The 23,077-nt window shown below is 37.7% G+C and overlaps 2 protein-coding genes across 3 annotated transcripts in view; one reads left to right on the forward strand and one right to left on the reverse strand.

The window, feature by feature from the left end:
• Positions 1–15,077, forward strand: part of NAA35 (N-alpha-acetyltransferase 35, NatC auxiliary subunit) — an 89,511-nt gene extending 74,434 nt beyond the window's left edge. For both annotated transcript variants that reach the window (XM_060014983.1, XM_060014984.1), the window contains 6 exons: positions 3,255–3,391; positions 5,114–5,181; positions 7,340–7,480; positions 8,081–8,203; positions 11,211–11,291; positions 12,133–15,077. In XM_060014983.1, coding sequence (XP_059870966.1) covers positions 3,255–3,391; positions 5,114–5,181; positions 7,340–7,480; positions 8,081–8,203; positions 11,211–11,291; positions 12,133–12,192 — 610 coding nt within the window. In that variant the 3' untranslated portion in view covers positions 12,193–15,077. The remainder of the gene's footprint in view (positions 1–3,254; positions 3,392–5,113; positions 5,182–7,339; positions 7,481–8,080; positions 8,204–11,210; positions 11,292–12,132) is intronic.
• A 2,191-nt stretch (positions 15,078–17,268) lies between these two features.
• Positions 17,269–23,077, reverse strand: part of GOLM1 (golgi membrane protein 1) — a 55,844-nt gene continuing 50,035 nt past the window's right edge. The window contains exon 10 of the mRNA XM_060014985.1: positions 17,269–20,211. Within this exon, the coding sequence (XP_059870968.1) occupies positions 20,135–20,211 (77 nt within the window). The 3' untranslated portion in view covers positions 17,269–20,134. The remainder of the gene's footprint in view (positions 20,212–23,077) is intronic.

Genomic DNA, 23,077 nt, shown 5'->3' on the forward strand with positions numbered 1-23,077 from the left:
CATCTTAAGTGTCATAACAATGTACAAATATATTTTTTCTAGCCATTGTAATATTTATTTAAAATTCACTAATAAAAGTGGCTTCAAAGTAAATAGATTAAGTGACGAGCTTTTGTGGTTTCCAAAGAGAAAGATTAACATACATTTTGCACTGACTGCAGTGATTCTATGTACTAGCTGTGGAATGTACTTAACTGAATTAAAGTTTCAAAATTTGAACCAGATCTTTCTTCTGAGAAGAAATTATGGCTAAGATTATCATTGGGAGTATAACTTGCAAACTATGGCCCTGAGGATTGGTCTCAGGAGCTTTGAAGAAGTTGATAATAGGTGATCTTCAGCAGAGTAGTTCTTTGCTTTCAGTTGGAGATGAGATAAACCTGGTAAGAGGATGCTTGAGAATATTTTAGGTGTGAAATAGCTGTCACAGAAATAAAATAAGAAAATTGAGAGCTAATGAATTCAGTTATCTTGCATCTTTTTCTTAGTCTAGTAAAGTATGGTAATTTAGTTTTGGTAATTTTAAAATAGTAATGACCTATTATTGCCCATCACAGACAGCTAAGTTTAATATATTAGATCTTAATATATCTAAGATATACCTAATATAACTAATTAGATCTTAGTTCATCTTTTTAATTCATATTTAAATTGGTATTTAAGATATTGTATATTCCCTGGAGTCACTGCTGGTGGAGGCAGGAAAGTCATTATTTTCTACACTGTTAACATGGTTTTGTGGTCATGGCTGCTAGGGCTCTTCACAGGTAATTCTTGGTTATGAAAAACAGATAACAACTCTTACCAACAGGTGTTGTTATAGCTACTTGGGATTTTTTTATTATTAATTCATACTAGACACCCCTATTCAAACGAGGCATTTTATAGGGGAACATGCTCAAGTATTGTGGTTTGAGGCAGCTAACTGGAAGCTTTTGTGCTCTTGATCTCTCAAGATACAATTTTTATATGTTTTTTTGCACAATGGATTGGCAAATGATATTCAGATAAATACTCCATTAGAAATTTACCTGAATACTTGAGCAGATTCATTTCTTCTCTTGTTAAAAAAAGAAATTTTAGTTCTGCTTGTAAGTACCCTTCTGGTCTACTTTCATGTTAGTTTTAACTGCTTTTTAGTTTCAGAATTACAGATTGGGCTCCAATATTTTCACAAGGTATATATACACTGTTGTTGTTCTTCATGAATGTGATTCCTAAAGCATGTGGACCCTTCTAAAATCAGTAGAAAACAGTGATTCTTAAATTTAGCGTGCATCATAATCACTTGGAAAGCAACTTGCTGGGGCTCTGTTCCTAGAGTTCCTGGTTTACTAGGTCTAGTGTAGGACCCACCGAATCATTTGCATTTCTAACTGCTTTCCTGGTAAGACTGCTGCTGGTCCTGAGTTTTTGTAATTCTCTCATTACGTTAAAAAGAAAGTTAATGTTATGATGTTTTGTTGTGATAGGCAGAGAAGGTTGATGCAGCCCTTCACACTATGCTGTTGAAACGGGAGCCAGAATTGGTATAGAGTATTAGCACACTTACTCTCCTTAGATATAATTATAACTCTCCTTAGATATAATTAGATATAATTGTGTATTAATTTTGATAAAGCACTTTAATAAAAGCTCATTGAAATATCTGATATTTGAAAGGAAAGTCCTGGATTGTGCCAGCTACCCCCTTTACTCGTCTGTCCTTCGGTTAGATAGTTAAAAGGTATCATTAGTTCCCTATAGAAATCTTCTCAGGACTTCCCTGGTGGTCCAGTGGTTAAGACTCTGCGCTTCCATTGCAGGGGGCAATGCCTTCGATCCCTGGTCAGGGAACTAAGGTCCGCACGGCAGAAAAAAAAAGAAGAAAAAAAGTCTTCTCATTGAGTTAAGAGAGGTTACAAACCCTCATTTTGTAGTGTGATGGGGGAAAAAATTCATTTGTATCCTATAAAAGTATACTATATTGAATGCTTTTCTTAAATTCATTGCCAGGAATGATTTTCTCTCCATGTGAAATTATATACGTTAAAATATATATATATACTGGTTTGCTTTAACTGCCAGGAAGCGTAGTGCTGTTTAGCTTTAAGATACAGTATCTAAGTCATTCCAGGTGTATCTTTTCATTTGTTTTTGTTTTTTTCCCGTGCCACATGACTTGCAGAATCTTAGTCCCTGACCAGGGATTGAACCTGGGCCACTGCAGTGAATGCGCCAGGTCCTAACCACTGGACTGCCAGGGAATTCCCTTGTTTTGCTTTAAAATGTTCTTTTTTATGTTTTTTTTTAATGTGTTTTAATATTATAACCTGCCTTATTTTATAACTGTTTGAAAAATTGGGGGAATAGGTGTCATACACTCAAACTTGATCATAATAAAATTTCTTATAAATCTTTGATTTTCATTAATGTAGTAGTGGTCCTTAATTTTATTTAAAGAATATATATTCATATCCTAGATTTAAACTGCTTTTCTGGCTTAAGAGAAAGTATTGTTTGTTAGTTTAAACTTACGAAAATTTAGTATCTGGTGGAATAATCTGTATCACATTTCCTTATTGAATAAACTCAAGTAAATTATATGCTAGCATGTTTATAATTTTTAATTTTTTCTGTATTTGTTTCCTTTTGTAATTAATAACAAAATAAGACATTTACTTAATAGGTTTTGGAGAAATGTGACCTATATTGATACAGTAAAAACAATTGAATGGCCATTCATTTGATTTACATATATATACATAATTATCAAGAAATCTCTTTTTAATTGAAGTATAGTTGATTTATAATATCGTGTTAGTTTCTGGTGTACAGCAAAATGATTCAGTACTTTTGCAGATTCTGTTCCATTATAGGTTATTACAAGATAATGAGTATAATTCCCTGTGCTGTGTAGTAAATCCTTGTTGCTTATCTTACTTTATATATAGTAGTTTGTATCTGTTAATCCCATATGACTAATTTGTCCCTCCCCACCAGAAATCTTTAGAAAAGTTGTAAAACTCATATCATTGTAGGAAATTAAACAAAATTTTCCGTATTGTGTGGCAACAAGTAAGGGAAAGTTAATCATTTGTAATGCCCATTTCTTGTAAGATCTAATCTGTCAATTATCTAATTGAATAATTTTGTTTTTGAAAAAAACTTTTAAAGCATTATAAAAAATATCTCTTTATTAATACTAGTACTTGCGTTGACCAAGCTATCTCATTTAGACATCTGCCATTAACTAACATTTTCTTTCCATTAAGGTATCTCTCTGAATTCCTTTATGCATGGTTGATGTCAACATTAAGTCGTGCCGATGGCTCTCAGATGGCAGAGGAAAGGATAATGGAAGAGCAGCAGAAAGGCCGTAGTAGTAAAAAAACAAAAAAAAAGAAGAAAGGTAAAAAAAAAAAAAAAGAAAGGTGCTGTGAATTTTATTTATTTTTATACAGCAGCAGGTCCTTATTAGTTATCTATTTTATACATATTGGTGTATATATGTCAATCCCAATCTCCCAGTTCATCTTACCCACCCCCACCCACCCCGTTTCTCCCCTTGGTGTCCATATGTTTGTTCTCTACATCTGTGTCTATGTTTCTGCCTTGCAAACCAGTTCATCTGTACCATTTTTCTAGATTCCATAAATATGTGTTAATATATGATATTTGTTTTTCTCTTTCTGACTTACTTCACTCCGTATGACAGTCTCTAGGTCCATCCACTTCTCAACAAATGACCCAGTTTTGTTCCTTTTTATGGCTGAGTAGTATTCCATTGAATATATGTACCACATCTTCTTTATCCATTCATCTGTCGATGGGCATTTAGGTTGCTTCCGTGACCTGGCTATTGTAAATAGTGCTGCAGTGAACATTGGGGTGCATATGTCTTTTTGAATTATGGTTTTCACTGGGTATATGCCCAGTAGTGGGATTGCTGGGTCATATGGTAATTCTATTTTTAGTTTTTTAAGGAACCTGCATACTGTTCTCCATAGTGGCTGTATCAATTTACATTCCCACCAACAGTGCAAGAGGGTTCCCTTTTCTCCACACCCTCTCCAGCATTTGTTGTTTGTAGATTTTCTGATGATGCACATTCTAACTGGTGTGAGGTGATACCTCATTGTAGTTTTGATTTGCATTTCTCTAATAATTAGTGATGTTGAGCAGCTTATCATGTGCCTCTTGGCCATCTGTATGTCTTCTTTGGAGAAATGTCTATTTAGGTCTTCTGCCCATTTTTTGATTGGGTTGTTTCTTTTTTTAATATTGAGCTGCATGAGACTGTGAATTATTTTTAAACTTAAGAAATAAGTAACATTGGAGTGAGCTACCTGTGCATTTTAATGGGTGAATTAGTCATTATATTTTAATTCTCACCCATCTTCTCTTCAGAAGGTATAAGCGTAGAAACTGAGTCACAATATTGGTACAAACCTTTTGGTTCCTTTTCTTGCTTTTCTTTTACTGCTTTGCTATTTCATGTGTCAGAGGACCTTAGGACAAGAAGAAGTAGCCACATGGAATAAGATAGGTTAAGGAACAAGACAGCAGGAGACTTTTGATACTCTTTTGACAGAAGGCTGACAGTTCAGGAAGGAAGGAAATCTGGAGTTGTGCTGTTACAGTCAGCACAGAAGGATGATCACAGAGCACTTCAGCATACTGCCCAAGGACCATGAGGAGAAAGAAATGTTTCAGAGAGACTCCCCTGTTAATCACTCATGGGAGGGTACAGATAGGCTACAGTTGTTACAAAATAGTGCTTTGTGTTCCCTTCAGATTTCAACACTTTGGGTGGGTCATTAAATGACTTGTATCCATGGCTTTCCTATAAAAGAAGTCCCTGTATTGTGACTTGAGAAGAAATTACAATTAATTCATACTAAAATCTTGTGGTTTTAACTATTTGGGAACACAGTTATTGTTTAAACTTTCTGCTATATTTTATTATTTGTATATTTGGGCCATAAAATAAAATTTAGCCTGTAGGAACAAACTTTGAAATTTTAATTTAGTAAACAAGGTAGAAAGAAGGTTTTTTTAAAATTTAGATTTCTCCTGCAGTAATGCAAGAGGAAGAGGGAAAGAGTTTGGATGATTTTCTTTCTAATTACAGTTCGCCCATTGAGCCGAGAGATCACAATGAGCCAGGCATATCAGAATATGTGTGCTGGAATGTTTAAAGTAAGTTGCTACATTGCTATTACATTGTTTAATTCTTGGGTTGGCCAAAAAGTTCATTCAGTTTTTTCTGTAAGATGGCTCTGGTAGCACTTAGTTGTCTTTAACTTCATTTGAAACAATTTTGTTAGATTGTATGTGACAGCTGTCATATTCAGTGTGCATTTAAAAATGACATCAAAATTGGTGAATTTTTGTGTAGCCATTTTAATATTGAAATGGAAGAAAAGCAACATTTTTGGTATATTATGCTTTATTATTTCAAGAAAGGTAAAAACACAATCGAAACGCAAAAAAAGATTTGTGCAGTGTATGGAGAAGGTGCTGTGACTGATCGAACATGTCAAAAGTGGTTTGCGAAGTTTTGTGCTGGAGATTTCTCGCTGAACAATGCTCCATGGTTGGGTAGACCAGTTGGAGTTGATAGCGATAAAATTGAGATATTAATTGAGAACAGTCAACGTTGTCCTACGCGGGAGATAGACAACATACTCAAAATAGCCAAATCAAGCGCTGAAAATCATTTGCAGCAGCTTGGTTATGTGAATCGCTTTGATGTTTGGGTTCCACATAAGTTTAGCAAAAAAAACCTTCGTGACCATATTTGTGCATGGGATTCTCTACTTAAACGTAATGAAAACGTTCCGTTTTTAAAACAAATGGTGACGGACAGTGAGGAGTGGATACTGTACAATAATGTGGAATGGAAGAGATTGTGGGGCAAGTGAAATGAACCACCACCAACCACACCAAAGGCTGGTCTTCATCCAAAGAAGGTGATGTTGTGTATTCGGTGGGATTGGAAGGGAGTCCTCTATTATGAGCTCCTTCGGGAAAACCAAACGATTAATTTCAACAAGTACTGTTGCCAGTTAGACCAACTGAAAGCAGCACTCGACAAAAAGTATCCAGAATTAGTCAACAGAAAACGCATCATCTTCCATCAGGATAACGCAAGACTGCCTGTTTCTTTGATGATCAGGCAAAAACTGTTACAGCTTGGCTGGGAAGTTCTGATTCATCCACCGTATTCACCAGACATTGCACCTTCGGATTTCTATTTATTTCTGTCTTTACAAAATTCTGTTAATGGAAAAAATTTCAATTCCCTGGAAGACTGTGAAAGGCACCTGGAACAGTTCTTTGCTCAAAAAGATAAAAAGTTTTGGGAAGATGGAATTATGAAGTTGCCTGAAAAATGCAGAAGGTAGTGGAACAGAAAGGGTAAATATGTTGTTCAATGTAGTTCTTGGTGAAAATGAAAAATGTGTCTTTTATTTTTTCTTGAAAACCGAAGGCACTTTTTGGCCAACCCAATAAAATGAACCCTCTTCTGTGATTCTTTCCAGGTTCTAATTTCACCTTTATTTTTACTATCTGCTTGAAAATTACCTTTTTTCAAAGTCTAGTGGTTTACTAATTTGTTTAACAAATATTGAACCCTTGTCATGTGTCAGATATCTTGTACTGGCTACATTGCAGCATACCAAGTCTAATCAGATGTGATCTTTGTGTCACGTGCCTAGTTAATGACAGGCCAGGTGACATATATGTGGCATAGGTACTAAGAGAAGGAAGAGTTTACTTCTGATTGATGATCAGGAAAGGTTTCTTAGAAGAGATGGGGTCTGGATTTTTTTTAGAAGTGTATTAGGAATGGGGCAAGCTCCACAGTAAATGGCTTAAGCAAAGCAGCCATTTTTAGGAGTTAGTAACTCTTAAGTTGTGCTTGGCAGTTCAAGAAATTATTTAAGGCAACTTATATTAAAATACATAAAACAATATGGACTTCTGTTTGAAAAACAGGACCAATGCTTTTCTTATAAAAATTATATTCTACTTTCTCTTCAGGAGCTTTTACTTGAAGGTTTCAAAGCTATTATAAAAGCATTAGGAAGAATAATGTGCATGTGGCATCATTTCACTAGGAAAATTAGTAATATATTAGATATTGGAACTTGAACATTTTTTTGTATAAAAGGTGGCTCAGGATATCAAAATGAATACTAAAGTCAGTTTTTCTCTCCCTGTTTCTGATTTCTGAGCCTTTTTTTGATTAACTATGTGTAAATAGCTGTTTCTTGTTTTCTATTCTGTATTAATGAGGATGTTCACATTTTCATATTAATACCATCTGTTTTTCTCTCTTTTTTTACTGTAGACCATGGTAGCATTTGACATGGATGGCAAAGTACGAAAACCCAAGTTTGAGCTCGATAGTGAACAAGTTCGATACGAGCACAGATTTGCTCCATTCAACAGTGTAATGACACCACCACCAGTGCACTATCTGCAGTTCAAGGTGAACCTGCTCCTTAAAATAATTGTAAAATAGTTAGTCTTAGACCTCCTTGGATATGGGCTGTTCGTACCTAGACATTTTGTTAAAATAGTCAAGTCAAACTAGTATTGGATCAATGGGATAAAGTAATAAAATAGCAGTTTTAAATAGTAGGAAAATTATTTGATTTTGGATATACTCATCACATTAACAGTTATTTAAACATGAGAATAATATGAGGTGTGGTATATGAAGGTTGAAAATTGAATAGGGGGCTTCCCTGTTGGCGCAGTGGTTGAGAGTCCACCTGCCGATGCAGGGGACACGGGTTCGTGCCCCGGTCCAGGAAGATCCCACATGCCACAGAGTGGCTGGGCCCGTGAGCCATGTCCGCTGAGCCTGCGCGTCCGGAGCCTGTGCTCCGCAACGGGAGAGGCCACAACAGTGAGAGGCCCGTGTACCGCAAAAAAAAAAAAAAAAAAAAATAGGGACATGCCAAATGTTTGCTTTAGTGTCTGTATGTGAATGGATAATCAGTGTAGAATTCTTTAATTAAAAAAAGGTATTTTAGAGTTTTTTCATATTAAGCATGTTTTAAATAATAGTATTTCTTTTTTTTAGGAAATGTCTGACCTCAATAAATATAGCCCTCCTCCTCAGTCTCCAGAACTGTATGTGGCAGCTAGTAAGCACTTTCAGCAGGCAAAAATGATATTGGAAAATATCCCAAACCCAGACCATGAGGTAAGACTGCAGTCACAGTAATTCTAGAGGAAAAGCTTGGCAGGAAGTACCTATCTTACTACTGGATGACAGTACAGTTTAATTATAAAACGAACCTTATAGTATTAATAAATGAAGCCTGTCAGTGTTTCTGCTAAGGATTTCAAATAGCTTTGCTAACCTAACCTTGTCAGACTTAAAATTATTTGATGAAAGAAGTGATGTAAATATCTCCTTTGTGTACATTTAGAAATCAATGCAAAGAGAAATGAAGACTTAGAACCATAAAGTAAGCAGAAAGAATAGAAATAAGATCCAGATTGATGCACAGTTCAGTTGTTAAGATTTAAAATTTTTGATTTGTAGTTTACTGTATTAAAATATAATTATATAAATCTTAAGTCTAAAAAATGATCTGGTCAATTATCACAGGAAGTAAAAATAACTGTATTCCACTTGACCATTTAAAATAAAGACTTGTTTTTGAAGACTATTTTGAGTATCATTCTACAGAGTTTAGAACTTGTAAAATATAAAATACTGTTTCAGCCTTTTGTTAGTTTCATAATTTATACCTGATTTTATTGAAATGCATTTATTCTGTAAATGAGAGTTACCTGTAACACAGACCATTTTGTGGAGTATATCTTGGTACAGCCTCCATGGAAGGGTATTTTAGCAATCTGTCAAAAATCACATGTCCTTAGGCCCAGAAATTCTGCCTCTTGGGATTTATCTTATAGATACATGTGCACATGTGAGAAGTGATGAATATACAAGAGTATTTATTACAGCAGGATTTGTAATAGTAAAAAAATGAGGAAACTTTAGTGTCCATCAGAGGGAACTGTTACATGACTTTTCATCGTGCAGTAGAGTACCGTGCAGCCCTAAAAAGGACAAGGAAGATATTTATTTACTGTAATGGAATGTTCTTCAGAATATAAGACGTTTAAAAAGCAAGCTTAAAATCTGTATGTATAGTATGCTGCCCTTTCAGTCAAGGGGAAGAAAGGAAGACTACATGTATGTGTGGCAATATTATATGAATATAACATATCTCTGGAAAGATACATAAGAATTAATAACAGTGTTTGCTTCTTAGGAGGGTTGCTAAGTGCCTTAGGGAAGAGGGGTAGGAGAGAGATGACTTTTTTAAAAAATCATATATAGTCACGTAATGAAAGAAAATAAAAGGGGGGAGTATAAAAATTAGAGGAAGGTGCCTGTAATAGATGGAATATTTCTTTTAGTGGACTTCATTTATTTAACTCAACAAATATTGTTGAGTGCCTACTAGGTCCTAAGCACTCTGGTAGGTTCCAGCAGGGAAAACAACACAGAAATCTGGGCCCTCCTGGGGGCAGGGGAGGCAAGCAGTGAATAAATAAATGTTATATAGTGTATTAGAAGATCATAAGTACTATGAAGAAAGATCAAGCTGGGAATAGGGATAGTGAATGCTACAAGGAGGCAGGTGGAGGGGATTAGACATTTTTAAATAAGTTGGCCGCTGAGCAAGCCCTGGAAGAAGGTGAAGAAGCAAGTCACGTGGCCCTCTGGGGATGGAGCCTTCTAGGCAGAGGGATCCACTATGTGTAAAGGTGCAGAGGTAGGAGTGTGCCCTGTTGTATTTGAGGAACAGCCAAGGGCTTTTTTTTTTTGGCGGTACGCGGGCCTCTCACTGTTGTGGCCTCTCCTGTTGCGGAGCACAGGCTCCGGACGCGCAGGCTCAGCGGCCATGGCTCACGGGCCCAGCCGCTCCGCGGCATGTGGGATCTTCCCAGACCGGGGCACGAACCCGTGTCCCCTGCATCGGCAGGTGGACTCTCAACCACTGCGCCACCAGAGAAGCCCGCCAAGGGCTTTGTGTTGGAGTGAGGTGAACAAGGGGGTGAGCTGTTGGAGAGTTTTGAGCGGAGATGTGACCAGATCTGATTTTTGTTCTAAAGGATCACTCTGGCCACTGTGCTGAAAATAGACTGTGGTGGGACCAAGGGTGGAAGCAGGAGAGCCATAGCTATGATCCAGTTGAAAGGTGGTGGTGCTAGTGGATCCGAAGTGATTGCGTCCTCTGTGAATTTTAAGGCCTAGTCAATGGGATTGATTGATGGTGATGGATTGGATGTGGGGTAAGAGAAAAAGAGTCAAGGATGGTTTTGAGGTTTTTGGCCTGAGCACCACCAGGGTAGATTGAGTCATGTAGGGAAGACTGTAGGCTGGAGCATGGGGGAGACAGGGCTGGGAAGGTCTGGAGCTCAGTTTTGGACATGGCTTTTGGATGTCCCAATGGAGTAGTCGTGTAGGTAAGTGGATGTGTGATCTGGAGCTGAGGAGAAGCAGTTACTGAACTCGTGGTGATGTGTCAAGTGAGGTCACTAAGAGGGCAATGGGAACTTATTTTCCTTCAAGCTGCCCATTACTTCCTCTTAAGAGAAGTGAATATTTCATTCCATTGTTATTCATGTGTTCAGAAGTCTTTTAAACAAATGGTTGTCAGAAGTAACAGTTAACACTTAAAGGACACTTATTACCTGCCAGGTGTGGGTCTCAGCTCATAATATATATTAACTCACTTAATCCTCAGAACAAATCTTTGTGGGAAAGGTAAATTATTATCCCTATTTTTACAGATGAAGAAACTAAGGAACAGAGAGGTTAGAAAACTTCCAGAGGTTTCATAGCTAGTTAGTGGCAAAGCTGGAATTTGAAAACGGACAGCTTAACTTCAGAGTCCATGCCCCAAACACTACATTGTATTGTCTTTGTAGGACTTTGCAGTGTAATATCTTTCATTTTAATGAAAAAGAGATACAGTAGCCCTTTCAAGTCTTCATGGTTGACTACTAGAGTTCTGTGTTACTAAAAGACGTATGATGGTGTTCATGTTTTTAAATTGCCTTTTAATAAAATATTTTAATAAAATAGCAACACGTACATTGTGCCAATTTCCTCTTATTATCTATAAATCAATACATTTTGACTATGAATTTTATGTTTTGATAGCTTAATGTTGCTCATTGTTTAGGTCAATAGAATTTTAAAGGTTGCCAAACCCAACTTTGTGGTTGTGAAGTTATTGGCAGGAGGACACAAAAAGGAATCTAAGGTAAGTATATTGTAGGGAAAATAAGTGGTCTTAATTTATTGTAAAACTTCATTTTTTTTTTCAGTAAGATGAATAAATATTACAAAAAAGTCAAAACGCTCATAAAAACTATTCTAAAAGAGATTCAGTGGCAGAAAATAGATCAGAGCTTGCTGTTTCTCCTTGAAACTTAAAGATTTTATTGACTTAAAATCTCTAAAGTCTTCGCTTCCATGTAAATTACTGAATGACTTAAGGTAATAAAAAAATGTGTGTAAACAAATTTATGGGAGAGTTATTTAAAAAGTCATCTGCCTTTAGAAAAGTGAATGCTTCAATAATTAGAGCCTTTAATGGCTCAGGACATGGAAGATTCTGTAAGCTTCCATTGGTAATGCTGTTGTATCATTAGTGCTGTATCAACATTCAGTGCAGAAGAGGCCAACCACCGAGGCATTTTTGGTGGCATTTGCCCATTACATGCGTAACGTCTGTTTGTTTACTCCCATTACTTTTCTGTGATCTCTCTTATCTCCTGCTCTGCTTTAGCAGTGATTCATTTCATTGCTCAGGAGTATCAGCGACCCTGGAACTAAAAAAAGAATTGCTGGCCCATGACCTTTTCCTGTAATTTAAGTCCATTTTCCTTTGTTAACTATTCTCTGAAGTTAGAAAACCGCTGCTCAGCATGTTTTCTAATGACCTTCATAAACCAGAGATAAGCTACATCATTTTCTTTTAAATCTCTTTTGTGCTGCCTTGTCTCTAAAAACATGAGAAACTCTAAAATTATAGTAGTCTTTATTTTGTTTACTGTCTGAATATGTATAAGATACATAAATTGACTTTGTTTTCTTTACAGGTTCCTCCTGAATTTGATTTCTCTGCTCACAAATATTTTCCTGTTGTGAAACTTGTTTGAAAGAGAGACTGAAAAGGTGACCAAAGAGGTGAAGTCTACTTACAGATTCTACTCTTAGAGGATCTATCCATCAGTCTTACATGAAGTGAAATGGATTTCTTGGGTAACAACCCATTATAAGGAATACTTTTAATTTGACAGCCTTACATGACGTGAATGAAAACTGCTGTTTTAAAGTGGTTTATTATGTTCCATGGATGAAACTGGTCTTATTGAATGCATTGATGAACATTATATGGTTTTATTACAGATTTACTCAGAAATCATTTTTTATGAATGATTGAGTGAAAATAGTGTTTGTAAAGGTTAATAAATTTCTTGACAAAAAATGCACTACTGGAGATGAAAAACAATAGCACTTTGTTGATACATGTTAAGAATTGAAGGTGTTTATTACTCTTAATGTTTGAGTAGTTCAAACATTATCCAAAAGAAGTTTCAAATTAAGGGATTTTTTAAACACATGGGATTTGGGCAAAATACATTTTAAAGGGATTTTGGGGGGCCTCCTAGCTATATAGGGAGACTAAATTACACGGGGATTGTGATTTTATGTGTCATGGTATCTTAAATTATATACCTGTCAGAATATAGATTTTTTTTTTAATCCTTTAACTGTTACTTTTGGCACTTTTAAAAGATTACACATCATGTTTGCTAGTGACATTCAGAAGATAAGACTGTATAGATTTGTTCATTTTTAGAGTTAGGTTTCAACACGGCATACTCCTTTCTGTTTACTACTTCACAGTTTAACCCATCAGACATTTTCAATCAGGGTCTTTCCAGCATCCTCTGGCTTTGAAAATTGACTTAAATCACCTATACCTACAAATGCCCAGTGCCAGTGGCTTCACCCTTCTTCCTTTGCTGCCAGTTCCTCTTCCTGTCTCTGCTCTGCTGTTCTGTGTCAAGCTGCCGTGGCCTCTGGGGGCCTTTCCTTCTCCTCCACAGGAAGCAATACTATTAGCAGAATGAGCTACCCTGCGCCTAACTTAAATTGACTTTTGGCTTGGCTTAAGACTAGCAACCATTTTATATTTGCTCTGTGGTTTCTGAGTTTCAAATATCCTAATTCTTATTTGACACCTTTCTTGCAAATGTGATTATTGAAACTTTATTTCTGGAAATATTTGCAAGCAGCTAACCTGAGCAGATCTTGTCGGCTATAGAGTAAGAACTTTCCTGACCCCCTCCTTCGTGGCTGTTGAAGTAGACTGGCGACACGTGTGTCATCCAGGAACAGCCAGTAGGCATCCGGAAATCTCAGAATCCAGAAGTCTTTAAAAATAAAGTAGGCTGTACAGTAGAAACTTGAGCTATGAAGAGATAAAGAATATACCTGTTGTTAGCTATTTGGTTAGTTTTTTGAGAAGGAACACTGTTTCTGGCTGGTAATTTCTGAACACTTCAAACAAAAAAGACAAAGAAATGGTAGAAAAGAGGCAGTAGAAGAAAGAATTAAAAGAAAATGCATAGAGGATAAAAAACAGCAAGATTTTGCAGACCACCAAGAAGAGCCTGAGGCAAGCTAGAAGAATGCCGGGTCAGGGCCACCAGGGACTGTTGGATTAAGAGGGCACTCTGGCATTTTTTAAATGATGTCTAATTAGGTCAGCTAATGTAAATGAAGGTTACTGAGCAAGTGTTCTGCCTAATTAGAGAGCACCTAAGGCTGTTTTTTCAGGAGTGGGTCTTCTTAAGAGCAGATTGTTCCTAAGTTTTAACTGCAGGTTTCTAATCAGAAAAGCTGAAAGTTACATTTTTTAGAACTTTTAAAATATCTGCCATTCGAGGTGCTAAAAAAAATGATGGGGTAAATAAGACCGCCTCTCCCCTCACAGATCTAACAACCTTAAGAATGCAGAAAAGCAGACAGGTCTTTATCCTGGGGAAACGCAGTATGCTGGTGTAGGAGAACCACCTTACATAAAAGATTTATGGAGAAAGTCTCCATCTCATCTGGGTCCCAAAGGTTAAGAGGCATGAGCTGTTAAAGGGGTCCTAGACTGGGACACAGATGTGCACAAGCCTGAGATGAGAAGGTGGCAGTTTGACTAAAGTATAGAGCAGGACAAGGGACTGGAGGGATGCGCTTGAGAAGTAAGGGGAGGCCAGGTCCTCCAGAACCTGGGAAGCCAGGTGAATGAATTTGACTGTCTGATGTTGGTGGATACCACTAAAAGGTTTGATTCGGGGAGACAAAAGGATCAAATCAGATCTGCTTGCTCAAGACTGCTGGTTCAAAAGGGGACAAGGCTGTAGGCAGGGAAGCTCCTTTGGTGAGAGGAAATGATGGCTGGTCTTAATTAAGGTAGTGGCAGAGGGAATAGAGGAAAGTGAATAGAATCAAAAGATAAAGGAGGTACAGGACTTGGTAATGATTGGGTGAGTCTGTGGGAATCAAGGGTGATGATTTGTAGGTTTTATGGCTTTGATAACTAGATGGAGTGGTGCCACTGCTTATATAGGCAAAATAGGAGACAAGGTTTGGGGATGAAGATTGTTTTAGATGCTGAGATGTCTTTTTTTTTTTTTCTTCCGGCTGCGTGGCTTGCGATATTTTAGTTCCCCAACCAGGGGTTAAACCCAGGCCCCCCAGCAGTAGAAGCGTGGAGTCCTAACCACTGGACCACCAGGGAATTCCCTGTTGAGATGTCGTTGAAAGACATCCTAGTGAAGACAGCAAGTAGTCTGGTGTGGAGCTGAAAGGTGCATTCTTGGGTAGACATGAACTGAGGACTAAGTGGCTGCAAAGATGTAAACTAAAGCCTGGATTGGGGGTTGCAATTGCTCAGGGAGCCTGTAGAAGAGCCTGAGATTGGTCCCAAGGAATAGAGTTGGGACAGCCAAGTTCTAAGAGTGGGCCAGGGAACAGGGGTGGGGGGAGCAGGTCGATGAAACATAACTGAGCACCTTAAAATCATGCCCTGCCACCTTCTGGCAAAGTTTTTATGTCACTATTTTCAAGACTCTGACTTTTCTAAAACATTACCTCAGTTATTGGTCAAAGAGCACCCTGTTTAGAAAAGTTTAGGAGAGTTCCGCTCCGGCTACGCAAAAGCATGCAAAGGAGATTTAGCCAGAAAATAAACAATGCAGGGCCACAAACAACTGGAAGGCCTAAGATAAGGACCAAAATGGGCCCATTGGATCTGACAAAAGGTTGCTGGCGACAACAGGGAGACCTTTCTTGAAGAGGTGGGGCAGAATCTGGAGAGTAAGCTGAGGTGTGAGTGAGTGGGGTGAAGTAACGGAGACAGAGTCATTGCCTCGGAGGAGCTGGTATGATCGTAAAACATCCACTATTCTCTGGTTAATGATATAGTCTTCACCCACCGACGCCCAATTTGGCCACTTCATTTCTGCCCTCTCCCCTTGGCTTCTCAAGCTGCAGCTCTGTTGCTTTTCCTCTGACCAGCAAGCCTCTTCTCTTGGATAGCTTCCCTTTATCCTTCGAGTTTCAGCTGAAATGTGACATCTTCAGAGAAGGCATTTCCATCTCCTGGTTTAGGCCAAACCCTTTAAAAGTGCTTAGCATTTTCAGTTGTAATTTAAATAGTTAATTGTTTTTGTCTTCCCAGCTGTAGTATAAACTTGAGAAAAAGGCCTTCATTGTTCCAGAACCTGCTCAATTAACGGGATGTGGATCTTTTAAAAATGTAAAAGACATCCTGGAGGCAATTTGTTGGAAAACTGAATAGAGGAGGTAAAACAAGGCCTCCGGGGTTCCCTTTAATAGCAGAGACACTTGATGGTGAGAACACAGGACACTAAGAGTGCAGAGGAATTTGGAAGTAGGAACTTGGAGGTGGCAAGTTGGGAGTCTGGTAGCTTTACCCCTAAACAGTTTGCTTCCAGTGAAGTGAAGAAGTTGCATTCACTTACACTATAAGACTTTTTTCTGTTTTTTCTTTTTTCAGACTTTTTTCTGCTAACATTGCCTTCTATTTAAAAAGAGAATGTATCAGCTTTTCCAGGATCACATAAAGTTATGTAAAACTCTGAATTTCTAAACTACTGCAAAGATAAAATACCTGCAACCTCTGTTTAGAATTCAAACATTAAGCCAAGTTTAAAGGAAAGTGTGGTGCTCTGTTTTGACCACAGATGTGTTATCTGTTGACTTCCCGAATAACTTCTGAATGAACCCATCTCAAAAAACAAGAGTAAGGATGTTATTATACCAAGATATCCTTCACAGGGAAAAAACTGGCAGTTGTAGACTGCTGGTTAAGGTCACAGAACTACTCTTTTAAATGATGCTCAGATGTTAAATGTTGATAATGCAGCAGCTTTTTTGGACTGAGTTAAAACATTCAGGTGAAGGTTTGATTTCTGGATAAAGCAGACATGTTACATTATACTGGAGGTTCCATTGCACTTCATTACAGCTTTAAGAGAGAGAAGTTAGTAAAAAGCAAGCTCTAACATCAGGAGCTCTTCCACAAAGACTCTAGCTTACCTCTTAATAAGCCTTGAGTTTTTTATCCTAATTCCCATGTGTTTATTAACATTCATTCTAAAAAGGCACTTGTTTATCTAAATCTGTTTATAAAGATTCTAAAAGGCAAAACACTGGTCAGTCACAGTCATTTACTTGGACTTTAAATAGTCAAGTATTTACCAAGCACTCCCACAGTATTAGAATCTCTGTAGGGGTATGAAGTATTAAGCCTATGTCACTTGACTCAGGATTTTTGTTCTACTTTAGAACTTTTTTTCTTTTTAAGATTTTTTTTTTTTGATGTGGACCATTTTTAAAGTCTTTATTGAATTTGTTACAATACTGCTTCTGTTTTATGTTTTGGTTTTTTGGCTGTGAGGCGTGTGGGATCTTAGCTCCCTGACCAGGGATTGAACCCGTACCCCCTAAACTGGAAGGCAAAGTCTTAACCACTGGACCAGCAGGCAAGTCCCTAGAACATTTAATTTTATTCTAAGGAGTAAGGATAAAAAATAGGCATTTGTGGATTAAAAATAGGCATTTTGTCTTGGTTAGGGTCCTGGTTTATAAGAATGTCACCTTAAGTTTATATATAGTTTACAGATGAGAATATTTCAAGTCATGTAACTTCCCCAGAGATGTGTTTCACAGGCGCACCAACAAGGACAGAAGCATTTTAGTTTGGTATTTTTGTTTCTTTGTTTTTTTTTAAGTGCATGGCAAGATAACTACTTCTGCGTAATCCTTCAGTGTATATGTTACCAGAATTTTACAAACCAGCTGTTACGGAACAGTGGCTTAGTTAGTACATTTTAAGTGTTGCCCTCTGAGCTGAAATAGTACACAAACATACAAACATTTAAATACACGAGATAAGCCATTTCCCCAACTTTCTAACACTAATGAACATTTTCAGTCTAAGCTAACTATGTGAAAAAATGTTAATATAACCCACAGTTAATGGAAACTTTAAAATGTATATATTTGTTTTCAAACTTATTTCAAAGACAAGTGTTAGAAGTTGTTGAGTGTCCTATAAATTATCATTTATTTATAATATTCTTTTAGGCTAAAATACATAGTGGGAATAGACCAATTCCCCCTGGACCTTAAAGGACCCTGAAATCACAATTTTCTTTCACCATTCCAAGTTCTACTATGAATAGATAGCCACCTATTACCAATTAAAACTATCAGGCTAGTTATCAATCTAGTTATTTAATGACAGCATACTGACTTAACAGATAATGGTTTGTTTCTCAAATTCTATCACACGAAGGTATATACTGTGTGTGGTGATTAAGATAATTCATGAAATCTAATCCAAAATTGCTTTAGGGAATCTTCATCTGCAGTCCTTCCTGCAGGAAAAAAGATCAAATGAATCATCACTCCTGTCTGCTCACCATCTGAGAGTATAGAGGAGGGTTGTGAATCAAATAGAGTTTATATAAACCTATTAAAAATTGGACTACCTGCTGGTTTAATTTTGGATGAACCCAAAAGACCAAGGTTGGGGGTCTGATATCTATTTGATGCTTATTACACAGGTTTTGTTTGTTTTTTAAATAACTGTGACACCTCTAGATTATTCCTTGGAAGAGGTGTCTGTGATCCTAAGGGAAGTCAACAGTAATAAAGCATGACAGCTTGAAGAAATAGCTAGAGTACACACCTCCTGAACAAATGGCCCTTTGGTGCCTCTGTACAGGAGATGAAATCATGTTTTTTTAAATTTACAATGACATCTCATTCCACGAAAGCTTGAATTTATAAGGCAAACCACCATGCCTAATCCACAGTTTACAAGCTGATTTCCTTAGGGATCCAACAGGGGATGAAGGGAAAACTGAAAGCAGTTTTAAAAGTTGAACTAACAGTATTTTATTTCTCCGCAACTCTAGGCACACTGATTAAACATGAGATGAATAAAGGCTAAGCAAGAGAGAATATCAACCCTAAGACTAAGACACAGAGGGAGGCTGCACAAGGACTTAGATTCATAAAGCTACTTTCATACCCTTCTTCAGTTGCCTTTTCTGGGTAGAAAGTTTAATCTTAGGGATTAGGTAGGAGAATATCACACAGCATTCGAGCTGGACATCTTAACCTGAATGCAAACCAGGACCTGCCCTCGGTGACTGCCAGTGGCACCCGGAGTCCACAGCTGGCCGGGACGCAGGCACTCCAGCTCACGGGCTGCTGGCCTGGAGAAGCTTCAGAACTCCTCCGGGCCCCAGTTTCTTCTCTGTAAACAAGGGAGTTAGTTATGTCCAATGACCTGAGGCCCCTGCATCTCGAATCCCATGACTCAAAATGTATTTTAATAAGCATCACCACCCACCTACCCTTTAGAGAGCCTCACTAAAGGTCATTAGTGTGACTTTGCCAGTCATTCACAAGCCCGGCAAGAGTCTATTTACCTTAAAATGTTAAGAACCAACTCGAGTCAAACCTGACGTCACTATTAATGTAAATTATGATTAGTCTTTTTCAGATTAACTTTCGATTTTTAAATCAGTTTTGTGATAGTCCTTTACCACATGCTAAATGTGAACTGACACAAACAACTATTGCATTTCTCTTGACTTTCTAATCTCTCCAAATTTGTAATGATGTATATATATCTTTCAACATTAACTTTCTCTTCTTTTCTTCTAGTAGCGAAGTAGGCAGTTCTCCCCACAGTACTGTGCTGCCCTCACTGTTCTGCCGCAGGCAGCCAGGGTCAGCTCTGCTTTGGCCCCTGATGTGTCAAAAGTCTAATCCACAAAAGTCTAAGGACTTGTTACACAAGATTTTGCTTTGCCCACACATATTAAGCAAAGCAAGTATACATCACAAGTATTCAAATTACAAGTCACTTAAAAGCATTTTGTACATTAATGACAAGGGTTATCATACAAGTAATCTTTTAAAAAATTATCGCACAGAACACCTTTGTGTTTAGACTTGTTTAACACCGTTGCTAGTGATGTTTGTGTTAACACTCAGTGCTCTAGGCCACTGATTGTCAGAACCAGAGGTGGGTACAAGAAGATAAACCAAAAATCATTCAGTGCCCACCGAGGAGAAATAACAGGGGCTGGTACCCATCACTCAGCACAGCATGTGGAGAAGAGAATGACTCCAGAGGGGACTGAGGACAAGGAGCTCTGCAAGTGCAGTGGGCCTCCTTCACGTCAGAAGTTACTTCCACAGTAGAACTACTGCTGCCGTACTTGAAGGAGAACCTGTGTTCTATTGCTGGTGTTGATCTTCTCATGAAATACCTATTAGCCAACAAATTTCGACAATTTTGACATCTCAATACAGACACTTCAAAAGTGTCTCAAAGACAATCTCATTTTCCTACACAGTAAATACAAACTAAAACTCCACAATAATCATCTTTAGATATTTTACTTAGTACATTTCACAGTATCCAATCCCTCAAGAATATTTTGTAGTGATCTCTGTTCAATTCTGACACAAAGTGTGTGATTCCAGTTTGGTTCAGAGTGTGTGATTCCTCTTTTCTCGCTGTTCTCGTAAATTTATTGTGCCTCCTTTCTGATTTTCAGCGTTAAGAACTAAAAAAGGAAAACAACAACAACATAATGTTCTAGTATTAAACATTTTGAGAAACCCAGCCCAGGCAGGTCCCATTGGACATAAATGTCTAGAATCTGTGTCATAAAGAGGACTGTATCTCCCACAGTAACATTACAATTTGGAATTGCACTGCTAATCAAGGACAAGATAGCTGAACCATCTAAAAACTCCGTAATTGTGTGAAAGAGTGAAATAACGTCCTGTCAAATGGACAATATAAAACGTACTCTCATGGAACTTTTGACATGATTGTGAACCTTGTGGGTTGCCTGAATCTCTGTTCCTGCACCTCTAGCCGCAAGCACACTGCCTCCTAAAAGCCATTCGCAACTTAGGTCAGCTTTTGTGACGCCAAAGCTCTCATTACAGAGCTGATGTCTAGACATGGCTTCCAGCCTCCTTACTCTATCCTTTGATGCACAAAGGACGTAAAAAGACACATCACAAATAAAACCTAAAAGCAAGATCCTCATTTACAACTACTGCATGTTAAATCGTTGACAATTTTATTAAATAAACGACTGCTTTAAGTTCTCTAATAAAGTTGGAGCTAATGCCTCTTTCTTCTAATTCTCCCTGGAGCAAGCAGGGTCTTAAACTATCTTGATGACATAATTTAAAAATGATTTCAACTTAAAATTCTTAAAAGAGCTGACAGAACATTTAGCTCCTTTCCTTTGCCGAACTCCTCAATTTGTTTGAAGTCTTAGCAGGTACAAGGTCAAATCCTTACAAGGACACCTGGGTATAAGGGATGAATGATCCCAAGGCTTCACTGCAAAGTCACACATATAACTTGTATCTGTTTAAAATTCTGACTCCTAATGTGTTCATCTTTTGCATTAAAAAAAAAAATTAAAGAGTCTATGAAAATAATTTAAAAATCAACTTAAGACTTCCAGTTTTAGAAATCCCAAACAACCAACTGTAGTGAGTGACATGCTGGATAAAATATGAAAGGTATTTTTTAAGGATGCATTGTTAAAACAGCTTTCTACCAAACAACTGGCCAGAACACTTCAAAAATTACCAATGATATAAATGATAAAGACAGAAGGTTCCAGGTTAAAAGACACTAAGTACAATGCTAAGTGCAATGTATGATCCTGGATTAGATCTTGGACCAGAAAAGGGATATTAGTTGGACAATTCAAGAAATTTGAATAATGTCTATAGATACAGCATTATATCAGTATTAATTTCTTCATTTTGATAATTGTACTGTGGTTACATAAGATATTAACATTTGGGGGACCTGGATGGAGGATATATGGAAATTCTTACTAGTTTTTCTTTTTAACTCTAAATTATTTCAAAATGAAAAGTGAAAAAAATTTTTAATTAAATTAAACATTAAAATGCATTGCCTATGAATGACACTAAAAGGAGGAATCTGAGGCCAAAACTGAAGTGGGAGTATCAACTCCTGAAGGTAATAAGCATCAATGCCAGCTTTTTCCCTGAGGACTTCTGCTGAAGCCTGTAGACTCTGGGCTTCTCCCTTCACAGCTTCAAAAGGTGCAGGAGGACAGGCCCTAAAGACAAGGGCTCCCCTCAAGGTGGAGAGTCAAGAAGGCAATGCCTATATAAAGCTGAAACCCCAAAGGTTTACATCCTTGGCTTAAAGGTAATAGGAAATAAACTTGCAATGAAAGGGGGACAGAAAGAAAGCCTAGTGTGTGGAGTGTGGGATTCTTAACTGCATGAGATGATTGTACAGGTATATACTTAGAACTCATATTTTCCATGTGGTCCAAAAAAAAAAAAAAAACCCTGAAGGCGACAATCTACTTTACTGAAGGGGTTGTGAGTTTGTAGTACCCTCCTTGAGACTGGCAGAGGCAAACGACCTCTAATCCAATACAACTGTGACTCAGTCCTCAAAGACTTCCCCCAGATAAAGTTCCAAGGAAAGCAGTAGCTCACAGTTAAGAAGCACAAAACACAAGGAAACAAGGGATCGAGGAGAGCCTGCAGAAACAAAATAGAAACACCCACAAAGTTTTCAGATATTGCAATTGGAAAATATGAAACAACCCTGATAGAGAAATAAAAGATGTTTGAAAACATGAGCAAGGAATAAGGGCCCATAAAGAATGGCCAAGTAGAAAGTTTAGAAATGAAAAAGAACAGATAAGGCATAGCTGAAGGAAAAATTTTTGAACTGGAAGGTATTCTGAGGAAATAATTCTCAACACAGATCAGAAAGGCAGAAATACAAAATATGAAAAAGAGGGTAAGAGACACAAATAGACTGAGAAGATCTAATATACTTCTAATCTGAATTCAAAAAGGAATCAAAAATGAAAGAAGGGGCTTCCCTGGTGGCGCAGTGGTTGGGAGTCCGCCTGCCGATGCAGGGGACACGGGTTCGTGCCCCAGTCTGGGAAGATCCCACATGCCGTGGAGCGGCTGGGCCCATGAGGCATGGCCACTGAGCCTGCGTGTCCAGAGCCTGTGCTCCGCAATGGGAGAGGCCACGGCAGTGAGAGGCCTGCGTACCGCAAAAAAAAAAAAAGAAGGATTATTCAAAGAGATGTTGGCTGGGATTTTCCAGAGGAACTCAACTTGCCACATATGTTTTTTTAAAAAGCTGTTAAGAGTAATGTGGTACACTGCAAATCAAGAGACAAACCAATGGAACAAAAATAGAAAATCCAAAAATTAGGACCAAGTACATATAAAAATTTAGTGTTTGATGACGGTAGCACCTCAAATCACTAACTTTGAGACGGTGAATTAGATGGTGTTGGGCCAATTGGAAACACCTTTGGAAAACGAAAATTGGACCCACACCTTGTGCCATCCACCTGAATACATCTGAAATGATTCAACAGATCTAAA

This window comes from Delphinus delphis, chromosome 6 (genome assembly GCF_949987515.2).
Source record: "Delphinus delphis chromosome 6, mDelDel1.2, whole genome shotgun sequence".
NCBI lineage: Eukaryota > Metazoa > Chordata > Mammalia > Artiodactyla > Delphinidae > Delphinus > Delphinus delphis.